Source organism: Saccostrea cucullata, unplaced genomic scaffold, assembly GCF_032062105.1.
Source record: "Saccostrea cucullata isolate Sc308-1 unplaced genomic scaffold, CSIRO_AGI_Scuc_v1 ctg3839, whole genome shotgun sequence".
Classification (NCBI taxonomy): domain Eukaryota; kingdom Metazoa; phylum Mollusca; class Bivalvia; order Ostreida; family Ostreidae; genus Saccostrea; species Saccostrea cuccullata.
The window spans coordinates 54357-80979 of NW_026938896.1; the positions used below are offsets into that span (position 1 = coordinate 54357).

The 26623-nt window shown below is 34.1% G+C and overlaps 1 protein-coding gene across 1 annotated transcript; it reads right to left on the reverse strand.

The window, feature by feature from the left end:
• Positions 1 to 419: 419 nt before the first annotated feature.
• Positions 420 to 24464, reverse strand: LOC134251727 (mitogen-activated protein kinase kinase kinase 4-like). Its single transcript, XM_062734148.1, has 5 exons — positions 24276 to 24464; positions 16358 to 16477; positions 9627 to 9733; positions 2459 to 2638; positions 420 to 643 (listed from the first exon to the last, which is right to left on the reverse strand). The coding sequence occupies exons 1-5, from the start codon at positions 24427 to 24429 to the stop codon at positions 611 to 613; spliced, it is 594 nt and encodes a 197-aa protein (XP_062590132.1). The 5' UTR covers positions 24430 to 24464; the 3' UTR covers positions 420 to 610.
• Positions 24465 to 26623: the final 2159 nt, after the last annotated feature.

Here is a 26623-nt window from a genome sequence, read left to right on the forward strand (position 1 = left end):
TACAACCTATGTTTGGTATTGAAATGCACTCCAAACCACTATTTAAATAATTATTTCAATAGTGGTCATAATTCAATAGTGGTTGCATACTATGTCTGTTATTGACATGCACTCTCAACCACTACTGAAATAATTATTTCAATAGTAGTCATATTTCAATAGTGGTTGCAACAACCCCACTCTAGTTTTGTCTAATCTTGATTATCCCCCCTTGTAGGGGGATTAGGCCTTTTTTAAAACTAATTTAAACTGTCCTTCCCCCAAGGATGCTTTGTACCAAGTTTGGTTAAAATTGGCCATGTGGTTCTTGAGAAGAAGTTGAAAATGTGAAAAGTTTACAGATGGACAGACAGACTCAAAATATTCTTATAATTTGGTTCATCATACATGTACAATGTATATCAGAATGCAAAACTTGCTGAATATTGAAACTTGTTTTTAATAACAGGAAAATATTGTGTTCTTCCATGCATGCCTTTTAGGTATACAAATACATGTACAAACAATTAATCAATATAACAGCCTGCATGGTTATGCTTAATTTATACAGGAATGGCATAAAAAGTAAAACAAAAATGTATTAATGTGTATAAAATCTTCAATGAAAGTATCAAGTCTCTCCATCCTGTTCTTCAACTTGCACCTGAAAAAACCATATAGGTATTCAAAGATTACAATGACAAAGTGCAAGGACAAGTGCACTTAAGCAATGCTTAATGGGCCCTTTTTATGTGCCATTTTACTTTAGAATATATAACCAAATCATTCTCTTTTGGTAATAATTAGATACTAGTGGATATTTCTAATTAAAAAAGCATGTTCAGCATCAAGTAAATCAGCATGGATTTGAAACAATTGAATATTTTTAAATGCCCATGGATACCCTAAATCCGGAGAAGTCGTATCGAACTTTCTTTGACTTTCGTTTATGTAAATCAAGGGGAATAGATATTTAATCGAAACTTGACCAATCTGATGGTGGATCAAAGTCGGGCGCGTTTGCGGAATGTTACGTTTTGTGCCAAATCTGTTAATTAAAAAATTGAATGAAGTTGTGTGATCCTGTAGCCATAATGATCAAACTAAGAAATTGGTACTCTTGCATTTAAAAAAAAACAATAATAGTTTCACTGAATTTGAAATTAAAAAGGAGAGTTTTAGGTGGCTTTTAATACCTGTTTCATTGTCTTGCACGAATGTTAAATATATCTGTCACTTTTATGAATGACAATAATACCCTCCCGTGTTCATACAGATATTTCTAAGCAGCACGACTTTGACTAAATGATACAAAACCTGCTGATGTTTTACGGTGAGCACCTTTGAGCAACGTTTACCTGGGTAGAACTCACGTGACCATAAGTATTTTAAATAATTTATTCCACACGTGGGTTCAACATGGGTCATACAGGTAAATAGATCTCACTTGCTATAGGAAAAACATGGTACTTTTTGTACATTTTCATTATTTTAAGTACCAGCCTAATCGTGTACAAATTTCCTTTTTTCACACAAGTTTTATAAATGTATTATGTGTCTTTTGTCATTCACACAAGTTTGTACAAAGTTAGGCTCATAATAAACAAAAGCTTTGAAATGAATGACCGTTCTCGATTTACTATAGTAAATCACAAATGTCGGCTGACCCCTACCACATTCTATGGTTTTGTTCTTGGTATATTCGTGGATTTCAGTGGTAAAATTTGTTGAACGTACGGTTTAGATATCAATTAATGATTTGGGATGAAAAAGTTTGCTTAATTTGATTGTTTATTTTTCCACATTTTACCGGGGCCCATAAGTGCACTCGTCCTTTAATCAGCATTCATAATTCAATTCTTTTATATTTTTTTATTAAGTGTGCATCCTTCGATCAATATCCATGCAGTTGGGATTTTCACATATAGTTTCCTGGGAGTGCACAGACCTGCTCCCAAAACTATAACTTGTTCACAAATCAAGAAAATGTCATTTAGTTTCAACATTCAAATCAAGTCTGGAAGTGTTCATCCTTAGATGCATCTTCCTTGCACGTTAACTCATAACATGCTTTATACAGCTACTCTAAAAACAAAATATCCTGGTCACTGTCGGTCTGATTCAGCAACCAAGGCAAGTCTGGAAGTGTGCATGAATGCATCATTCATGTTAATTTGGTTAAACTATGGCTAAAATTCACATATCTATGAAATGTATGTCAGATTCAGCATCCAAAGCAGGTTTGTTACATTCCTAGATGCATCATCCATGCAGGTTTTGACCAGGTAGATTGGGATTTATCAAAAGAGATGCAATTTAACAAAAATATCATATAAAATAACCCTGTATACTACATGTGCATGAGTTTTACTGACGTTATATCAGTAAAGTAACATAGAAGATTAAAGTTTATGCATATTCGTATTGCACAATGGAGCAAATAATTATTGGCTGCTTGAATAGCCAAGCCAGAACAAACCTTGACAAAAGGGTGATCTAGAAGTTCTGCTGCTGTACTCCGCTCCACCGGGTCACTTCTAAAGCACTGGACCAGGAAATCTTTACCCTCTGCACTTAAACTTTCTGGAATTTGGGGTTTTCCTCCCATGCCCACTTTGAACATGATCTGTGCACTATTTTCTAGTTCATGCCAAGGTCTCTAAATCATTAAAAAAAAGAAACAGATCTGAGTGACACTGGCATAGTATATTTTTTTTAATATTTATCATCAAGTATTTTATGTGTTACATAATTATATAATAGTGTTGTACTTTGCATGCACTATGCCTAAATAATAGTCAGGGGTTGACACATGGTGCACGAGCCAGAGGCGGTGACCTTAATTAGATTGCCGAAAACCCAATATGCATCAACTGACAAAGTTTGATGATTCTAAGCCAATAAGTACACAAGATACTTAAATATGGCCATTAAATGTCAAAAGTAAGTCACTGTGACCTACTTTTAGGTTGACGTTCACCAAAAAATCAGAATGCATCAACTGACAAAGTTTTAAGACTCAAAGCCAATAAGTTTGATGATTTTAAGCAAATAAGTACCTGAGATATTCAAATTTGATTTTGGTCGAATTTCTCTGAAAACCCAAGATGCATCAACTGACAAAGTTTGATGATTCTAAGCCAATAAGTACCTAAGATACTTAAATATAGACATAAAATATGGAAAGTAGGTCATCGTGACCTAAATTTTGGTCGACGTTTTCCGAAGACCCAAGATGCATCAACTGACAAAGTATTGTCATAGCTATGACATAGCTCTGAAAGTATTCAAAATATGCATTTTAATCAATTTGAAAACAAATGCCTGCAAAATTCAACAAGAGGCCCAGGGGCCACACTTGAGCACATTGGCTAGGAAAAGCACAAATCAGAGCAGAACTGAAAAATTTACTGAGGTGGGTGGTGGTGGTGGTGGGGGGTGGGGCTTGAATTTCCATACTACATGTACTTGAGAATGCCTTCATATTAATACAGCACATGTTTTTGCTGTTCTTGATAAAAAAAAAATTTTAAAACATTTTCTTCCTTATATATATTACTTTGTAATAATTTGAATTTGATTCCCCATTGTTTCCCTCCCTACCCCAAAGGGCCATGATTTTAATAAATTTAAATCTTCAATACATGAGGATGCTTACAAGTCAAAATGACTAAACATAGCTTTTTTGTTCTTGGGATTTTTCCCTTTATTTTTCTATGTAAAACTTTGATCCACCCTTGTGGCCCCACCCTACCCTTTCGGATTATGATTTAAACAAATTTAACTCTACACTACCAGAGAATGCTTCCATATAAATGCTAGTATCACTAATCATGGCTTTGGTATTCTTGAGTAGAAGATTGTTTAAAATATTTTACTGTAAAACTTGGATCCCTCCATTATGGCCCCACCCTATCCCTGGAGGGGTTATGATTTGAGCAAACTAGTATCTACACTACCTGAGGATGCTTCCATTTTAATATCACTAATCATGGCTTTGCAGTACTTGAGAAATTTTTTTTTAAAGATTTCCCCATATATATTCCTATGATCGACCATTGTAGTCCCATCCTACCCCGGGGGTCATGATTTAAACAAAATTGAATGTACACTACCTGAGGATGATTAAACATAAGTTTCATCTTTCCTGTCCCTATGGATCTTGAGAAAAAGATTTTTAAAGATTTTTCCTATATATTCCTATGTAAAACTTCGACTGGCCATTGTTGTCCCACCCTACCCCTGGGGGTCATGATTTGAACAAACTTGAATGTACACTACCTGAGGATGATTCAACATGAGTTTCATCTTTCCTGTCCCAATGGTTCTTGAGACTAAGATTTTTAAGAATGCCATTAATTTTTCACTAATTCATAATTATCTCCCCTTGGAAGAGGGCGTGGCCCTTCATTTGAACAATCTTGAATTCACTTTACCCAAGGATACTTTGTAGAAAGTTTGGTTGAAATTGGTCCAGTGGTTCTTGAAAAGAAGATGAAAATGTGAAAAGTTTACAACAACAATGACGACAACGACGATGACAATGACGACAACAGACAAATTTTGATCAGAAAAGTTAACAAGAGGCCCATGGGCCTTATAGGTCACCTGAGTATCATGTAACAACTTTCCAACAATTGAATTTGGATCGCGTTTTAAACCCGAGATCATAAAATTAACAATTTTGAAAGAGGCACCATTGCTTATCAAAACAATAAACTAAGCATACTTATTCTATTTACTTAATACCCAAAGGTAGATCAGATTAACAAAGAGAAAATGCACTTCCACTTTATAACTAGTTATGCAACCCACCCCAAAGGAACCACTGACCCTGGGGCAACATATTTCAAAATTTTGGAAACTTATCATAAATTTTATTTCATCATAAATGGTTGATTAATACCAAAGAGCAGATTTCAAAGCATTAATTAATTTTCAGACTATGTACTCCCCCCCCCTCCAATACCTGGGGCTGGGGCCAAAATAATCACAATTTTGGAAGAAAAACTCTTGCTCATCATAACTATGTACTTAGTTTATTAATACCCAGGAGAAGAGAAGAAGATTTTCAAAGAAATAATGCATTTTCACTATATAAACAATAGAGCCCCATCCTAACACCAGAACCCCTGACCATAGGGCCATAAAATTCACAATTTTGGAAGAGGCACTCTTGCTCATCATAACTATGTACTTAGTTGGTCTATTTAATACCCAGGAGAAGAGAATAAGATTTTCAAAGAACTATGCATTTTCACTATATAATCAATAGAGCCCCACCCTAACACCAGAACCCCTGACCCTGGGGCCATAAAATTCACAATTCTAGAAGAGGCACTCTTGCTCATCATAACTATGTACTTAGTTAGTTTATTTGATACCAACGATCAGAGGAGAAAATTTTCCAAGAATTAATGCATTTTCACTATATAATCAATAGAGCCCCGCCCTAACACCAGAACCCCTGATCCTGGGGCCATAAAAATCACAATTTTGGAAGAGGCACTCTTGCTCATCATAACTATGTACTTATTTAGTTTATTTAATACCCAGAAGCAAAGGATATAAGATTTTGAAAGAAATAATGCATTTTCACTATATAATTTATATAGCCCCACTCTAGCACTAGAACCCCTGACCCTGGGACCATGAATTTCACAATTTTGGTAGAGAACTCAATGCCCATTACATTCATGCCAAAAGTTTGCCTGCTTGATGTCCAGGAGTATAAAAGATTTTTAAAGATTTCATTAATTTTAGTGGTTTTGGCCCCACCCCTCAGGCCCCAGGGGGGCGGGGACCATAACATACTTGCCAACCTCCAGCATGTAAAAATCTGGTCATGACCAGATTTGGAAAGTAAAAAATCTGGTCATAACGTGTAACGACATTCACCACATATTTACCATGATTAAATTTTATACATATATATACAAAGTATTTGTGTATTGAGAATTCTTTTATTGAAAAAGGATTTAATTTACTATGACAAAAAATTCATATATAATTTGATTTAATTTATATGTTAAAAATGAGAATTGAAGGTTCATATTTTAGTATTGACCTGAAGTAAGTGTGCATTTTTTAAAAAGCCTTTTCAGTTTCTGCTAAATTTGAAAGTATACCAATTTCAGTTTTGAAGTTATTTATCCTCTCTCTTGATTAATTAACTACTGCAATATGTTTTAAATGTGAAGTTAGGCCTACACTGTCTTTGATCACTTTATTATGTTCCCCAAACGAAGTTGGGGAACATATTGTTTTTACTCTGTTTCTTATTATTATTATTATTATTATTATTCCTGGGAAAATTTTGTCCTTGAGTGATCTTGTAAACTACACATCCGACTAAGGTAAAATGTTTTTAGGGTCAATAGACATGTTATGTAGATTTGCCGAACAAAGGTCATTTTGCGCGCACGTGCTTGCAAGAGCGCGCACGTGCAACATGTAAAATGACCGATTTAATTGATATAGGCGTAACTTTTTAAATTTTTGATGAAATGCTTTGAAACTCATAATGTAAGGATATATTAGTAATATAGACAATATGACATGGTCAAAATAGCAAAATCTCACGCGCATGCACGTGCGCTTTGCTCTGATTGGCTGAAACTAAAGTCTCAATATCTTTCTTGTTTTTTGAGGAGATCCTTTGAAATTTTGAACATAGCCATGCATTAGGATATCCTACAACATGATATATAGAAATTATCATGAAAACACGTGCATGCACGTGCGCTGCAATCTGATTGGCTGAAATTTTAAATAGCTATAACTCCCTTGATTTTCAACCAAACAGGATGGGATTTGGAACATAGATATATAAAATGGACTTTTAAAAAAAGGTATGGTCACCATGCACATGCATTCACGTTCGTGTACGTGAGCTGCAATCTGATTGGCTGAAACTTTAAAAAGCTATAACTCCCTTGGTTTTCAACCAACAGGATGGGATTTGGAACATAGATATATTAAATGGACTTCTACAATAAGGTATGGTCACCATGCACATGCATACACGTGCGTGTACGTGAGCTGCAATCTGATTGGCTGAAACTTTAAACAGTTATAACTTCCTTGGTTTTCAACCAAACAGGATGGGATTTGGAACATAGATATATAAAATGGACATCTACAAGAAGGTATGGTCTCCATGCACATGCATACATGTGCGTGTACGTAGGCTGCAATCTGATTGGCTTAAACTTTAAACAGTTTTAACTCCCTTGGTTTTCAACCAAACTGGATGGGATTTAGAACATAGATAGATTTAATGAACTTCTACAAAAAGGTATGGTCACCATGCTCATGTATGCACGTGCGTGCACGTGAAATGGGTAAAATCAAAAATACACTTGAATGAGCGAATTTTTTAATACTTTTGGATTAAATACTTTAATATTTAGTATATTAAAATATATAGATTGTGTAGACAAGATGATATGGTCATTACGTATATGCCTTCACATGCGCACACATGCAATGCTAAAATTTGAATGAGCATGGTACATTTCTGGGTAAACATTGTTAAAATTTCAAATGCATGGAGTTTGTGTTAATAAATGAAGCTTACAGGGAATATGGCACCAAAAGGGAGTTGGGGAGCGTTTGGGGAACATCTGTAACGGTCCCCGTTACAATTAGCACTAGTTTTATCTAGAATGAAAGTTTTTTTTTTCCCCAAGATTCCTTGATATGTACATAAATATTGTTTCTCTTTTTCTTGGTTCAATCAGAGACATGTGTTTGGTTCAATTTGTTCCGGTTGGCCCTGATGACGATCTAGTTCTATCGGAAGCCATTTTAATTGAATTCAAACACTGACTGTCAAAACAACACCCAGTTAAGTGTTTACACCTGCACTGATAATTAATCCATCGGCATTGTTCACGTAGATCTAAGCTTGGGTTGTAACTGGAAGTTAAAAGTGCAACCTAATTTACGAACCAAATCCGGAAATCGGGAGATTTTCGGGTTGTTCAGCAAAAATCGGGTGATAAGCGTGACCCGCCGGGTCATAAAAAATAATCGGGTTACGGGTTGAAAATCGGGTGTGACCCGACGAAATCGGGTGAGTTGGCAACTATGCCATAAAATTCACAATTTTTGTTCCCCTTCACCCGTAGATGTTGTATACCAAATTTGGTTGAAATTAGTTCAGTGGTTTCAGAGAAGAAGCTGAAAATGTTCAAATGTTAACACACGAAGATGGACGAAAACGGATAGCAATAGGTCACCTGAGTTTCTCAGGTGACCTAAAAACCACCTATCTTTAATCACTGGGAATACAGAAAAGCTCTATTAAACAGGTCGAGGAAACTACCTTATATAGATATTGTTGCAATTGCACACAGAAGTGCTCACAGCAAACAGTGGTCCAATCCAGGGAATAAGCCGAAAAGCATGATGGTCTACTACATGTTTATTTTTACTACAAACACGTGGGTCAGGGAAAATTTACGGTGCGATTTCAAATTACTGCAGGAAAGTTAGCTAACAATTTTTTGAAATTTTTTGAAATGTGTTGATGAAAAATACAAAGATTAGGTACTAATTAAGATTCTCCATGCTCACATTAACAAACAAAGTCAATTTTCCATGTTAAATAGTATTTTGAAATACTGCTCACAAAGTCTTCACAAGTAAATAAGACTCAAGTTTTTTAACTCAATATTCATTAAGTTGCCATGTAACTGGTTAATAAATCAATTGTTGCTCAGTTATGTGTTACTAGAAATTAAAAGTTGCATTTTATAAACAAAAAAACTTAAGTTGCACTTTTCTTAAAATTACTGTATACAGGGTTATTTTCGCCCCGTGTTATTTTCGCCCTTTCACGCTTGCAAACTATTTAACCCCGTTTTAAATTCGCCCAGTCATAATTTTGTTTAAAAAATTATACTGATTTGTTTCAATTTGCCCCGTTTTAAATTCGCCCAAATCAGAGTAGGGCGAAAGGGGCGAAAATAAAACAGGGGCAAAAATTTCCTGTATACAGTACTTACCTGTTATATAAATCCTCATGCACATTGATGATAGTACGTGAGTAGCAATATATATTTCGAAGTTGTATACATTGTAAAAATTGACAATACGTGAGCACACCTCAGAGTTGATTGTTTTTTGGATCAAGGAATAGTCATGTGAAATTGATTTTCACTGACAGTACAGCACGGGGAAAGCTGTCAACAAACGGACTTGTACAATAGAGTAGAGAAAAACTTAATTTTTATCATTGTAAATCATTTGTATATAAATGTGAGCATGGAATAAGAAGATAATGATGTTCATATTGTATTAAGTGTGTAAAATGCTTGGAAAAATGCATCCAATTTTCTGAGACCGATTTAAAATATTGGCCTTTTAGAAACACACGTGTAGTATTTTTGTAGTAAACCATAATGCAACTCATTGAGCTAATTTGTCAATTTGTCAGTCACGTTGATTCCACACTTAACATGTAAATTTATTCCGATGTCAAAGAAAATAGTTTCCTCAACCTGTTACATGAGTTAAGAACTACGGGAAATCATACAAACATAACTATTTTTTTGTCATTCCTTCTAATGTGTACATTTGTATAGTTTTTTTTGATTTTTTAATGTTACTGATAAGTAGAGTCCATCTATCTACGTACATACCTTTCCTGCTGACATTTCTATGACTACACATCCCAGACTCCAAATATCAGCTGCTCTTCCATGACCTTGAGATGCATTTCTTGTGATCACTTCAGGTGCCATGTATGCTGTCAAAGATACAAACGAAGCCCATGGACCAGAATGCTCACCTGAATAAGCTTGGCATTGCTGTTCCAAACTATGACATAACCTAATCTTTTAAAAAGGTTAAAGCTAAACAAAACTCAAATTCACACAGTATGGGGATGTTGTGAAATCATCAAAATTAGTGGGGAGGGGGTGTTTATATGCTTGAATGGGTTACATCTAACAACAAATTTACATCCTCAAAAAACTGTAACATTGATAATGAATGGACTCTTTCAACCTCTTATATAATTATGAATTACCCTCAAAATTATATACATGTATTTTTCCAATAGTTTTTGTTGCCAACTAATGTAAATCCCATATAATTTATATGATTCCGAAATTATCAACTGTAAAAGTTTTAGTTTCTAACAGGTCGGAGAGAATACTCTAAATCGGGTATTATCCTTGAAATCGCATATAATACCTGATATTAGGGTATCGTTTGAATCCGCGAAATCGGGTGTAGGAGGTGTAATCACCTAATAAAACTTAAACAATGGGATGGCGCATGTTGCCGAGTTAACTTTCATCTAGATACACATGATTTCTAAAGGTATCACGAACCAAGTAAGAATTTGGACGTCAAGATTAATGCACTCAGGTCAACAAATACCCGTGGAGGTCAGTACATTTCATGATCTGCACACAAAAAGGCGTTCGATTTGCTGTATAGTTTTCATAATGTTGAAAGTATATGCATCTTCCTAATGTTCATTCCCAACACAACAGTACTGTAAAGTATCAGAATTCGGGAATTTATAATTATTCCAAATCAACACGACAAACATGAACAATTTGTAAATAAATCAAATTATACGGAAACACATTTCACACACAAGATTTGATGCCATGTATAAACAAGGGATTGTCTATCGTATCTAATTATGTGTCATTAGTTACTTTCACATTCATCTGAATGTGCATAAAATCAAATTTATTTATGAATGTATAAATAATGTAATGATAAAAATGTCTAAAATTTCGGCTAAAAAATCCCCTTTCTCTTCTTTAAAATTTTTTTTTTTTTTATCATTCATACATATTTGCTGAATATGTCTTCAACATTTTAGCAGAGACAGTGATAGTTTCAGGAATACAGCTTATGAGAGAACATAACTGTTGATCGTTTAATTTCGTAAGTCATCAATATTTTACCGTTTCTTGGCGACTTCAAGGGGGGGGGGGGGGGGGGGGGGCTAAAGGCTTCTTGACCACCTCTGAAAAAACAACCTCGACTGTGTTCTACATGTGTCCAAGAGACCTCTCTTTGAATGTCAAGGTCGATTAAACTCGGTTATATATTTTTAATTGTAGGGAAGATTTATTCATCAAATAAAAATCATATAGGTAAACAAAATGCAACCTGTTATTTTCTAACACAATATGAGACTACAAGTAACTAGAATTCATGTTTATTTTTTAACACATTTTTCTATTATAGATGAGTATTAGGAAAAGTTATTGCCATGAGTAACAAGTATCATAGATAAAATAACTAAAAGAAAACTGTGACATATTGTCTAGAACCAATCAGATAGTGCATTGTATGGCATATTATATCAGAGGTATAATATAGCGATATTAAAAGAATATAGAAAGTAAAGAGGTAAAATTTACCCTTTCTATCAAAAAGTATAATAAAGAAAGGGAATGGCTACAATTTTTATGAAATTTTAATGTCCGATGAGGAATTATATTCCCAAAAAGTAAGACAAGAGTTTCCAAGGCAATTGAACACTCCATTATTTCAGTTTGTTCATTAACATGTTCATCATGAACGTAAAAACTATAAGAAATGTGAAAACTTGACTATGTAATTCATATTTCAATATGACTGTACCTCGATCTATATTGAGAAATTCAATGTATTATAAGCTCATGAAAAGATGTACACATTTGACTTTTCTTTATATCCCCCCACCAAAAAAAACAAAAACAAAAACAAAACAAGAAAATCCTGTTCATATGACTTCTCGCTCTCAATTTTTACACAAATGCATATAATAAAGGTAAAATAGCATATCTTGTATCGATTAAAACGCAACCAAAAAATTTACGGTGTCTTTGAATAAAAATTTCCATGTTAAATCGACATAAAAAAGATACTCACCTTCAGTTTGCTATTTTCAACCTGTTTTCCCGTAGGTATTTATTTGATCTTATTTTATTTTCTTCTTAATAATGACATTGGTATTCTATTGTGGCAGAGATATACAATTATGACTCGCTTATACTGTACTCTCTAACTGTTAGGAATAATTTATATTTTACGTGAAAGGGACGCCATACATTTTTCAGTAAAAATACATAACACGGCGTTAGTCGTTTAATTTCTTTAAAGTTTCACATTTTGTGAATAGTGCACAAATTAGAAAATTAAGTATATGGAATACTTAAATGGGAAATAAAGACAAACGAAGTGTAGTTATTTGTTTTTTTAGAAATTATATTGAAAAATAATAACGCCATTGTGTCCTCTTTAATTGTTACCCCAGCAGTGTTCATCGTGTGATTTTAAACTTATTTGACAACCGTATGAATTAGGTTTAATAAAAATAAACACACAAGATACTGATGTACAAGTAACAGTAACTGGCATAATGCGCCGTTGCTTTATTCTTTTGTTTTTATAGAAAGTTGCACAGAATACCCGATTTCACAGATTCAACGATACCCTAATATCGGGTATTATACGCGATTTCACGGATAATACCCGATTTCAAGTATTCTCTCCGACCTGTCTAATGTTACTCAATCTAACCCTTGAGGACCAGAATTTGACCAGACTTGTATCCTCACTACCTCCAAAATGTTTGTATTAATTGTAATTGCTCATTATATTTTTTTATAAATGAAATGAAGGCGCAGCCTAATAAAAAGAATAGACTAAATATACGGACCAGACACGAATTATGAACTTTTTCTGTCAGTGAACTTGAACTTGCATAAATGACCTTAGTTCAAAGTCATGACACAACCTAAGTTCATAAACGCTGTTTGTGTGAAGTAGTAGATTCAAGTTTTTCCATAATAAAGAAAGATATGGACAGGACACAAATTATAAAATTTTTCTTCCAGTGACCTTGAACTTCCCCAAATGACCTTGACCCAAGGTCATGACATATCCTTAGGTCATGAGCAATCTTTGTGTGAAATGAGAACTTACCAAGTTTATCCATAAGAAAGATATGGACCAGACACGAATCATGACATTTTTCTTCCAGCGACCTTGAACTTCCCCAAATGACCTTGGATCAAGGTCATGACACATCCTTAGGTACGGAGGAATCTATGTGTGAAATGAGAACCTACCAAGTTTATCCATAAGAAAGATATGGACCAGACACGAATTATGACATTTTTCTTCCAGCGACCTTGAACTTCCCCAAATTACCTTGGGTCAAGGTCATGACAAACCCTTAGGTCAGGAGGAATCTTTGTGTGAAATTAGAACGTACCAAGTTTATCCATAAGAAAGATATGGCCTGGACACAAATAATGAAATTTTTCTTCCAGTGACCTTGAACTTCCCAAAATGACCTTGGGTCAAGGTCATGACACACCCTTAGGATATAAGCAATCTTTGTGTGAACTTAGAACGTACCAAGTTTATCCATAAGAAAGATATGGACTGGACACGAATTATAAAATTTTTCTTCCAGTGACCTTGAACTTCCTAAAATGACCTTGGGTTAAGGTCATGACACACCCTTAGGTCATGTGCAATCTTTGTGTGAAATTAGAACCTACCAAGTTTATCCATAAGAAAGATATGGACGGGACACAAATTATGAATGTTTTCTTCCAGTGACCTTGAACTTCCTCAAATGACCTTCAAGGTCATGGGCAATCTTTGAATGGAGTAGTAGATTCTAATGTTCCTCCGTAAGAAAGATATGGACCGCACACATTTTGCACAGACAGATGGACAGCTAGACAGACGGACAGCTAGACAGACGGATGGACAGACAGACGGACAAGGTGATTCCTCCATACCCCCCAAACTTAATATATAATAATCATGGCTTTTCTGTTTTTGAGAAAAAAGATAAAACATGGATCCACCATTGTAGCCCACCCTACACCCTGGAGTCATAAATTGAAAGAACCTGAATCAACATTATTACCTAACCTACTATATAAACTGTAATTAGGCATTTTGAACTTTTTCACGGTTTATTTTATGTTTTTGCGTGATCATGAAACAGTTGAACTGTTGACGGAGTCACAGAATGAACTGTTGCCTGTTTAAAGCGTTTTGATGATCACGACATCACTATTTACCTGCTCTATAATTAATTAAATTGAAATAAAACACACAAACAATCAATCAATCAATTTCTTAAATATTACTTTAAATTATTAAATATTGATTTAATATTTATTACTTTATATTATGTGTTCAGCTAATTAATAGAAAAGAATGTGAATAAACAGTTGTTAAAACTGTTTATTGATTGTGTGTTTTTATTCCAATTCTGCCTAGAGCAACAGTTTCCCAGGTCTTCCCCACTACCTCGGGACAACAGTTTGACTGTTTACCGCGTAGTCATTAAATAAGTGTATACTATCTAATGATGCTTCCATCAAGATATGACAAACCATAGCTTTGCAGTTCTTAGAAAGGAAGACTTTTAAAGAATTTTCCTATGTATTCCAATGATAAACTTTGATCACCCATTGTGGCCCAACCCTACCAGGGGTCATAATCAAACAAATTTGAATCTACACAAACTGAGGATGCCTCCGTATAAATATGAACAATCATGGCTTTGTTGTTTTTGAGAAGATTTTAACATTATTTTCCTATATAATTATGTCTATGTAAAACTTTGTCCCACCCTACCTCCCAGGGTTATGATTTAAACAAACTTGAATCTACACCACCTACACATGAGTTTCATCTTTCCTGGCCTAGCTAGTGAGAAGAAGAATTTTAAAAGATGCCATTATTTTTTCACTAACTCCCAATTATCTCCTCTTGAAAGAGGGCATGGCCCTTCATTTGAACAAACTTGAATCTCCTTCACTCAAGGATGCTTTGTGGCAAGTTTGATTGAAATTGGCGCAGCTGTTCTTGAGAAGAAGTCGAAAATGTGAAAAGTTTACCAACAGACGGATAGACAGACACCAGACAAAATGTGATCAGAAAAACTCACATGAGCCTAATCACACATTTTCATTCTTTTCCATAATAAACAATAAACTGCTATTAGGCCAAAATTTTTTTTCTCCTGGTTTACGATTCCGCCGACCCTATTTTTCCCTATTTACAAAAATAAAAATAATGCGTCTGACTCTCGAAACTGGACTCTTAATCCGAAATTTTTTCGACCAAATGACTGTTTTTATAATTTACATCTTAAACAACAGTGATTTCTGCTCACAAATAGCACATTGTCTTTGAACATTTTTCCTGCGCAAATAAGGCACGTATCCATGTTCTAAATGAATGAAAAAGTCTCAATATGCATATCTTTATTTGATATATTTTTCTCTGAGTCCTAAACTGTGTGTTTAGAGCTTCCTTAACAACTTAAGTTCATTGATTCTGTAAAAAAGAACTTTGTATTTGGTTTGGGTTGCTAGATGTTTTTGATCTGAATCAGAATTATTGACCTGCATTAAAATTTAAACAAAATACAATTTCAATACAGTATAATTTTGAACTTTGGTTTTATTGAATATGTACTGGTCCCTTGAATTTAAAAAAAAAAAAAAAAAAATATATATATATATATATATATATATATATATATATATATATATATATATATATATATATATATATATAGTGAACAGTAAAAAATATATATATATATATATATATATATATATATATATATATATATATATATATATATATATATATATATATATATATATATCCAGTGAACAGTGCACTTATCGACACTTATGACTTCTCTAAAATATCCAGTGTACACTGTACTCATCAATACTGTTGACTTCTCTAGTGAAATCAAGTGTACACCGTACTCATCAATACTTGTGACTTCTCTAATGAGATACAGTGTATAATGTACTCATCAATACTGGTGACTTCCCTAATGAAATCAAGTGTACAATATACTCATCAATACTTGTGATTTCTCTAATGAAATATATTGCACATTGTACTCATAAAAACTCATGACTTCCCTAGTGAGATACATTGCACACTGTACTCATCAATACTCATGACTTCTCTAATGAGATACATTGCACATTGTACTCATAAAAACTCATGACTTCCCTAGTGAGATACATTGCACACTGTACTCATCAATACTCATGATTTCTCTAATGAGATACATTGCACATTGAACTCATAAAAACTCATGACTTCCCTAGTGAGATACATTGCACATTGTACTCATAAAAACTCATGACTTCCCTAGTGAGATACATTGCACATTGTACTCATAAAAACTCATGACTTCCCTAGTGAGATACATTGTACATTGTACTTCTAAAAACTCATGACTTCCCTAGTGAGATACATTGTACAGTGTACTTATAAAAACTCATGACTTCCCTAGTGAGATACATTGTACACTGTACTCATCTGTGAGTGGTGACTTCTCTCATCATTAAATTACCCATAGTTCCTACAAGGCTGTTGAACTCGCCTGGCAGAGTTGCATGGCTTTTAAGTTTTTCTGAGCATCCAAAATCTCCAAGTTTTAAACACCCACTGGAAGTCAAAAATATGTTGGCACCTAAAATGTACACAAATGTTTTGGTCATTAATATTCAATAAGCAGTTAAGGATACGAGTTTAAGATAATTCAGTTTCTTTTGAGAGAGGAAAAGTTCTTAAATATATATAATGTGGAAGGCTTTAAAGTATTTTTGGGAGACTTCGAATTCTTTACAATTCTCTGTTGAAAAACAGTCCCATATGCAACAATGCTCACCTATGTTACACTACTTTCTTTATATCTGGGTTTTCAGTACAAATATGGGGAGTCAGTGAGAAAAAGAATTAAGAGCATCAGAGAGAGATATTGAATCCCTGACAAAAATTTACTATTAGAATTTTAAAAATACTTTGTTACTCTGAATAAAATTCATTTAATTCAGACTTAGAAATTAGGAGCTAGCCAATTAAGGAATGTTTTTGAATTTTGTGTGATTTATTGGTGTGTGAATCAAACAGACCTGTCACGTATATATGCCTACATACAAGTCTGTGTGATTCACATGCCAATACCGTATAATCCCTATTAACTGCTCTGGGCACTTAGAAAATTGCAAACAAGAGGCCCATGGGCCACATCGCTCACCTGAGCATTAAGGGTAGGAAAAAGTAGAAAATGGATTTTTATTGTAAAGTTTAAATCCAAAAGTAGTCCCATGACCAATCATGGATTTGCTATTTTTTAGAAAATGATTTTTAAAGAATTTTCCTATATATATCTTTAAAAACTTTGGTCGGCCATTTTGGCCCCGCCCTACCCCGGGGGGTCATGATTTGAACAAATTTGAATCTACACTACTTGAGCATGCTTCCATATACATGTAAATATGATAAATTATGGCTTTGTCATTCTTGAGAAGAAGATGTTTAAAGAATTTTCCTATATATTTCTATGTAAAACTTTGGTCGGCCATTTTGGCCCGGCCCTACCCTCGGGGTCATGATTTGAACAAACTTGAATCTACACTACCTGAGCATGTTTCCATATAAATATGATGAATTATGGCTTTGTCATTCTTGAGAAGAAGATTTTTAAAGAATTTTCCTATAAATTTCCATGTAAAACGTCGGCCATTTTGGCCCCGCCCTACCCCGGGGGGTCATGATTTGAACAAATTTGAATCTACACTACTTGAGCATGCTTCCATATACATGTAAATATGATGAATTATGGCTTTGTCATTCTTGAGAAGAAGATGTTTAAAGAATTTTCCTATATATTTCTATGTAAAACTTTGGTCGGCCATTTTGGCCGGCCCTACCCTCGGGGTCATGATTTGAACAAACTTGAATCTACACTACCTGAGCATGTTTCCATATAAATATGATGAATTATGGCTTTGTCATTCTTGAGAAGAAGATTTTTAAAGAATTTTCCTATAAATTTCCATGTAAAACGTCGGCCATTTTGGCCCCGCCCTACCCCGGGGGGTCATGATTTGAACAAACTTGAATCTACACTATCTGAGCATGCTTCCATATAAATATGATGAATTATGGCTTTGTCATTCTTGAGAAGAAGATTTTTAAAGAATTTTCCTATATATTTCTATGTAAAACTTTGGTCAGCCATTTTGGCCCCGCCCTACCCCCGGGGGTCATGATTTGAACAAACTTGAATCTACACTACCTGAGCATGCTTCCATATAAATATGATGAATTATGGCTTTGTCATTCTTGAGAAGAAGATTTTTAAAGAATTTTCCTATATATTTCTATGTAAAACTTTGGTCAGCCATCGTGGCCCCGCCCTACCCCCGGGGGTCATGATTTGAACAAACTTGAATCTACACTACCTGAGCATGCTTCTATATAAATTTGATGAATCATGGCTTTGTCATTCTTGAGAAGAAGATTTTTAAAGAATTTTCCTATATATTTCTATGTAAAACTTTGGTCGGCCATTGTGGCCCCGCCCTACCCCCGGGGGACATGATTTGAACAAACCTGAATCTACACTACCTGAGGATGTTTCCCCATAAGTTTCATCTTTCCTGGCACAGTCGTTCTTGAGAAGATTTTTAAAACATACCACCAAATTTTCACTAATTCTCAATTATCTCCCCTTGAATGAGGGCGTGGCCCTTCATTTGAACAAACTTGAATCCCCTTCACCTAAGGATGCTTTGTGGCAAGTTTGGTTGAAATTGGCCCAGCGGTTCTTGAGAAGAAGTCGAAAATGTGAAAAGTTTACGGACAGACAGACAGACAGCTAGACGGACAGACGGACGCCGGACAAAATGTGATCAGAAAAGCTCACTTGAGCCTTCGGCTCAGGTGAGCTAAAAAGGGCTATTATTTTGGTTTTCTCTCAGTCTATAATATTTAATATCGTATCTTAAATTCAAAAAATCTTTTGAAAAAAAAAATTCAAAGAATCACTAAAAAATGACTAACTTTACTTTAAGTGAATTCAGATAATCCACCCAAATTATGCTATGCAGCACTGTTAAGGCCTACTATGAGAAATCAACGGAAAATAGAAGTGCAAAAACGGTTATTGTTTTTAAAACTGAATTTATTATTATTCGGCTGTTTTATTATCACAGAACTTAAATACTTATTGAAATAGCATAGTTTAAGCTACTCTGTACTGTTTGAAGTTTGGTCCTATCGATGGACAGTCACATGATGAATGCATTAGTAAGTGTACTGAATGTAGGTCATTCACACATTTCAATATCACAAGGGCAAACCCTATTTGAAATTAAGAATTCAAGCTATTAATTGTAATTGGAAAGTGCTGCTGCTTCGAATAGAATTTGTGTTTTGATAGTCAAAAGTTCAAGTAAATGGGCCCATTTCGAAATATGTTTGACTTTTACCAAATATTTTGTGTATTTATAAAGTCACGCTCTCGATTTAAAGAAAGCAGCAGCACTTTTGAAGTTAAGGAACATATCCTTTATCTATATTCAAAAAATGGTTAAAATTTATTTAGTGTATGCCCTTGCGAAAGAAAGATTTTATGAGGCACCTCGATGTAAAATATATCTATAACCTGAACATAAAAACATGACAAAATTATTTGAATACATTCTCTCGATAGTAAATGAATAATTGCAGTAAACAAAGGATATCAGGGACGTAGCAACAGGGGGGGCCAGGCCCCCCCACTCTTTTTGCCAACAATACTTTTACTATTGAAAATGTTCATTGAAAGGCTGGTTCCCCCCCCCCCCCACTTTATACTAAAGTAAAGTAATACATGTATGAAGGAAATATAGCATTGTAAGCTTAAAAAATGGATATTGAAAGGAATCGGTAGTGAGAAAAGTTTGCATCTACCCCCCCCCCCCCCCCCCCCCCCCCTTTTTGACGTTGGGCAATTTTCCTTTTCTTTTTTTTTGTTTGCTTGTCAACTTTTTCAGGTAAGTAAAAAAATAATTCTGTGGCTGGCCCCCCCCCCCCACTTTCAAAATCGATGCTACGTGCCTGGATATACATTGGTATTAATAGCCTATTTAAAACCTGTGAATAATATTCTGTTTTATAATAAAACACATTTTTCATTGCTAAAAAATTCCTCAATCTGCCTCTCACAGCACATGAAATACATCTTTTTTACCAAAATGACATCATGATTGACAAGGTCAACGTGATCAGTGATTTGTTTATAACCAGCTGTATGGGATTTGATTAGCCACTTTTTTTTTATGCATTGATAGTTTTATCGTTGTTTATTATGCTAATACAGTTTAAAATTGCAAATTATTTCATTTTCTGCTATTATGAGGAATAAATAAAAGTCATATTTTTGTGTGACATCACAGTAAACTTTTCCCATATAAATTAGGCCCCGCCTCCTTTTTTCAGCCTTAACAATGCTGCATAAATAAATGATTCATTTCAGTCAAGAAATTGGATAAAAGACAAGTTTCATTTTTACTTTCTTCAAATTTTGGCAGACTTTTGATACAATTCTAGATGATTTTAATCACTGTACAGGGGGCCCTTATTTCCTGACAATTGAAAAAGACCTAGGGGGCACTTATAGGGGCAGAGGCGGTTAATAGGTATTATTATGGTAATTTACACTAAACTTATTAACATTCCTTATATTTACACTTTACATGTTTGGAAGCAACTAAAATATACTAATATTTGAATTTCTCACTGCCCTATATCATTGCATTTTTACTAATATAGTCACTGCAGCCTCATTGTGACATTACGTTAACACGTTTTTCCGTGCATATTTCTACGTATGAGTATATATGAAAATGGTTTTCAAATCAATTTTACAGTTGGCTTACTAGAAAAACACAGCAAATGAAGTATATAGTTGACAATGGCTTGTAAAACCTGGACTGGCTACCAAAAATTATTTCTGTGCATGCATGATGGGCTAAAGAGCTCCAGATAAGGTGGGTATAATACTATAATATATTTGCAGAAATATGCATTGATATTTACAAAATACACATTAAAAATTAAAACTGGGCATAAAGTTATGCATTAGCAATCATAGATAAGCATTTCACCATAAAAGTACTGTGTACGGTGGGTTGAATAATACAAGTACAACTTAGCTAATGGGATGAATTGAGGTTAACCCAGTGTTGATTTTTCACAAAACCAAATATCAATTTTAAAGCGTTTAATGACCAGGAATATTCTGACTAGTAATGATGACAATAATTTCCATTTCAGGAGAAAAGAATCAAAGATTTAGATTAAAATGGATTCCACATAATTTGTATTAAAATTTTAACTTACCAATCAAAAGTTCTCTTAAATTCTCCAGAGCTCTCTGTTTAGTAAGATGCTTACACACGGTTTGTACATAACATTTTTTCAGTATGAGCTACTTCATTGTGAATTTCTCATCTTTATTAACTTGCCATATTAATGAGGATTTTTTCTCTCAGTTATTCTTGTTTTGATATCATCTTAAATGGAGGAAAAGATTTACTTGCCTGTAGTAACTTAATTTACCTACAGTAGGATCTTCCTTGTCAAAAATGAATGTTTCTCAGTTTTAGCCAAAAGTCTTGTTGGTATTTTCAAAATTTATTTAAAATGCAGAAACTCCTCTTCTAAAACACTTACATATTAACAAAATACTCCGAAATCATGATACTGAATCAAAATTGGCATTGATTTGAAATTCAGGGTGTACATACACTTTGGGGCAAAATATTATCTGGAGCTCAGGGCTAGTAAGTACAGACCCTAAACCGTGCTACTACACCACTTGAACGGTACGGTTTGGCATGCTTTGTGAACGGGTACGGTACACTTTGTGAACGTGACGGTTCGTTTTGTGAATGGTATGGTATGCTTTTTGCAGAGAACAGTTCGCTTTGTGAACGGAACGATATGCTTTGTGCACGGAACGGTTCGCTTTGTGAACGGAACGGTACGCTTTGTGCACGGAATGGTTCGCTTTGTGAATGGTACGGTATTCTTTATGGACGGAATGTTTCGTTTCTTGCACGGTACGGTTTGTTTTGTGAACGGTATGCTTTTGGAAACGGTATGCAAATGAAGTGGGTGGAGTTTGTTAGCTTTAGTCCTTGATTGGCTGCTAAAAATTTGTCCATTGTTAACGAGTTTTGAAGTATTTTATGCACGCCAGGGATTTTCCATCCCATTTTGGGAATGGGGCCCAGGCCCTTCCCATTGGGAATTTTACGACATTTTACAACTTTTTGGGGAATTTTATAGCAAGATGTATTTCAATAAATAAACACTCATGATAGTTAAAATTGACTTTTTACTTCATATTTTCAGAACTTTACTTCAGAAAACAGATCTATTATTCTAAAGTTTTAGCCAAGTCTCCAAAAATTATGTTCATTTCATTAAGAGTTCAAACCTGACCATGTTTGTTTTACATGAATTTTTCAAAAATTAAACAGGCTGTTCATTTTTGGGAAAAATTGAGTGATTTTGCAATTGGGAATGGGGCCCATATTCGGCCCTACATGGGGCAGTGGAAAATCCCTGCACACGTACATAATTATATTACCGTTATTAACAAATGTAATTATTTATATACTGTAAATATATATTTAAGTATCAATGAGTTTCATTTATCAAGGGAATTTTTTTTTCATTATGTAATTGCGTTTATCAGTAGTCTTGTAATGTAATATGCTAGAGGATACATGTATGTCTCGGTTTCAATCAAAAAATACAGTAACTTCCGAGCGTATTATCGTAACAGAAAACATTCTTTGCATAAACTAGTATTTATGTTTTCAATAATTCTTTCAGTGTAAAATAATTTTAATAAGTTCTTCTTTATTTTTATAGGTTATACTTATCTTGTAAAGTGTGTAAAAACAATGTCGTGAACAAAAGAGAGAGAGAGAGAGAGAGATACAACCCCTTGTTACATAATCTATTAAAAAATCTCCTTAGGCTATTTGTTTTAATTCTTTGATTTATTAATATTTACACTGCCAAAGTCACAATTAATTAGTCTATGATGCTTTTTAGTAATTTCCACAACTTTGGTTCATACTCAACCCATTTACAACTATTGAGCAATCAATTTGAATGTTCTCTGTACATGTAAAAATCTTCATGTTTACCCCATGTAATATTTTTCTCCTTATTTTACATTATTACAGATTTTTAGTGTAAGTCTAACTGCACCAATGATTCGCCGAGTAATTATCAGTCTGAGAGCAGAATTAAAGTGTGAGTTTAATACGTTTGTTTTACTCTAGACAGTTCATATTATGTTTTAAATTTCTTACAAAATAATTCATTAGTAAAATCAAGCATCTGATTTGTACTACATAGGCATAGGCGTCAGAAGCAAATTGAATGTGGAAGGGGGGGCTAAATCAACAAAAAAAGGTAAACTCCAATTTCCAATGCCTATAATATACATATTTTTGCAAAAAAGTGGCTTAAAAGTTTGCTTAAATAAAGAAAATGAAAATGTTTATTATCAGATCTGTAATGGGGAACCGTGATACACCGTGTTACACGGTGCACAGAATCACTGACTTCAAAGACGCCAACATGGTCGGAGGTCCACGGTACCCCATGTTTTGCGGGAAAACTTGTGGCCTGTAATGTACCTTTGATCACAAACACAACAGGTTGATTTATAGCAAATAAGACACTCTGTCTAGTTGTTGAAGTTGTTTGTTTCGGGTAGTTTCATTATTTTTACAGTTGAAAGCCCGGATGCATGATATTTGATAAAGGTGTTTCGAACAGCTAGGGACTACCTCCATCTTCCTTTCTCTGGCGCTATTGCGAGAAATAAACCAAAATGATTTATTTGGTCATTGCTTGGTTAAAAAATCATTGGGGGCATGGTTTGCATAATTAACCAAAGAACGGTACAGTTCGTTTCTCGCACGGAATGGGACATTTTTTTAACATTAGGGTACGCTTTTTGAACGGTACAGTACGCTTTGTGCACGGAGCGGTTCGGTTCGTTTCTGAGGTGTAGTAGCATGGTTTAGGGTCTGTAAATTTATGGTGGAGAATTTTAAAGCATGGTTCCCTTTCTAAAATATAAAAAAGGTGCTATCCCAAGTCAGAAATCCACAAAAAGGACGGCTCTAACAGAATAAGACATTTTTGGTGCAAAAAAGTAGCATGAAGAATCAAAGCATCTGACTCAGCAAAAACTCCAACAAGATTGGCTGATTATTTTAGAATTGACTCAGTGAGGAAAAGAAATGAAAATAGTAAATGGCAATTTTTTTTTTTTGAAATACAAACCTTTTTTTATAGAAAAAAAGTAGATTATTTCTTGTACTTTTAATCTACATAAGTACAGGGATGCCAAATAAATACATTTAATTTTACAAATTTACAAAAGTAATTTACATAATTGTAATTACCCTTTATATCTCTGTGTAATATGTTATTTTCATGTAAATGGTTGATAGCTAGCAGAATTTCTCTGGTGTATACTCTAATGTTGTGTTCAGGAAGTCCCATTTTGGCTGCCTCTTCCAGTGTCCCACGATCACAGTATTCCATGAACACCAACATTTCATCCTAATATTCCAAATAATAGGAATATATAAATATATATTAATAAGATACAAGATCAATGCATGAACATATCAATATGTTCAGCATGTGAAATGAAAAAGTTATGAGGTCTGGCTTGTACATTCTCACAAAATCATCATTACAGTGTGATAAATATTCCATATAAAAAGAATCTTCTATACACATAATAAAGAATAAGCAATCAAATCTTTATATCATTTGATAATTCTACAAATTCAGTCAGGGGGATCCTACTCCCCCCCCCCTCCCCCGAACTGGGCATGGTTTACTTTTTCTCTAAGTGGGGGACACAATTTCTCTGAATTAGCTTGTTTTTTTTAAAGTATAATTTTCGGCTATGACTTAGCATTCACTCACAAACTTACACGCGTGTAACTTTATTCCTTATAACTGTAACAATAGGATAGAAACACAATGCATTTTCTGCATCACCAAAAAATTCAAATAAGAAATAAATTCAGATATGCCAAGATATGTATTAAACTTGTTTTTAAAAACGTTTATTCCTTTTATAAACATAGGTAATCAGAGGTTACAGAGCTCACCTCAACGAATGTTGTCTTTAAGTAAGGCAAAGTCAAACAATTAACCAACAAAATGTGTACATCCAAAAATGAAAAAATTATGCAATTTTGATTTGATACTTTGGAATAGACCTATATAAAAACTTCAAACTAGTACTTCATCATGAAAACGTAATTAAAATCCAGCATCTGAAGCAAGTTTAAGAGTTTTCATCCCTTGATGCATCATTTGAGCAAGTTTGGTTTATATAAGCCTTATAGTTTCTAGGTAAAAGACATGCACCCATAACTTTTACGAGGTCCATTGTCTGGAAAATGGGCCCCTCATCCAAGCATACCCTGGATGTGATGGATGAGGGACATTCTTGGAGTACAGCCTGAGGCTGAAGAGTATCAATAGCATATTTCTTGACTAATACCATGCGGGCTCGCTATTCAAAGAAATTAAAACCCATGTGACATCACCAGTATAAATACCAACCGCCATGCTTGAATCACTCATAATTTAAAGCAAATTTATTGTCAATGTATGCAATAATAAAGAGGCGTAAATAAATAAGTGATGTATTATTCCATGTATTCTCACATGGGTGGGAAAGTTGATACTCTTCAGCCTCAGGCTGTACTCCAAGAATGTCCCTCATCCATCACATCCAGGGTATGCTTGGATGAGGGGCCCATTCTTTTCATACAGCCTTCGGCTTTCAGAGTATCAATAGCATGTTTAAAGAATTGACAATAAATTAAATCAAAACATTTATTTGGAAAAAACATCAATCACAGTTTAACACACCATCCATATAAGAATTGGAATCATTATTCTAAATGTCTCTAAAATAAAATTTTTTGAAGTTCTTCGATGAGGACCAATCTCCAGTCTTCAGAATATTTGCTAAGGAAACACCACTTTTCAGAGCTGCAGAAGATGCTGAACGAATTGAATGCGCCTTGAAAGTCTTAATGTCTATTCCAGCACTTTCCATTACGCACTTAATCCATCTAGCTATAGTGCTTGTGGAAACTTGATCGAATGTCTTAAATGATATAAGAAGCTGATCACACTTGCGAAAGTCACTTGTTCTTTTAATATATTCCTGTAGCGTACACACAACAGAAAGTTTTTCATCCTTGTATCTATCAAGGGTGATAGAAAATGACCTTCCTGGTCTAGAAGTCTTAAGTAATGACGTAAAATAAAAAATAACTCTCTCTGTACTTAACTTCATATTCTTAATACTCAAATTAACAAGAGTTTGTGCCCTAGCTGCTGTTGTTAAAGCTAAAAGTGTACATATCTTCCAAGTAAGATGTTTCATATCTAATGAATCCAAAGGAAAAAGAGACTTTAAACATGTAAGAACTTTAGTCACATCCCATGTAAATTCATATCTTGGCAAATTTGGTCTTGAATTAAACAACCCTTTCATAAATTTTGATAGTAATGCTGAATTTTTATTCCATTTTTGATCTAATAAAGATAAAGTCTGAGTTACAGCTTCTTTATGAGTATTGACACAAGAGTAAGATTTCCCTTCTTTAAATAATGAAAACAAATAAGACATCAGATCCTTGTCAGAAATTTCATATACATTTTTGTTTCGTTTATTACACTAAAAAATGAATTTTCACCATGCAAGGTAGTATTG

Excerpts from the sequence above, each read along its gene's own strand:
- LOC134251727 (XM_062734148.1), bottom strand. The coding sequence starts at position 24,429 with ATGTTGGTGTTCATGGAATACTGTGATCGTGGGACACTGGAAGAGGCA. Across the intron at positions 16,478-24,275 it reads ATTACACAGAGATATAAAGG|GTGCCAACATATTTTTGACT; the intron begins GTAATTACAATT and ends TGTACATTTTAG. Across the intron at positions 644-2,458 it reads TAGATCACCCTTTTGTCAAG|GTGCAAGTTGAAGAACAGGA; the intron begins GTTTGTTCTGGC and ends TGGTTTTTTCAG.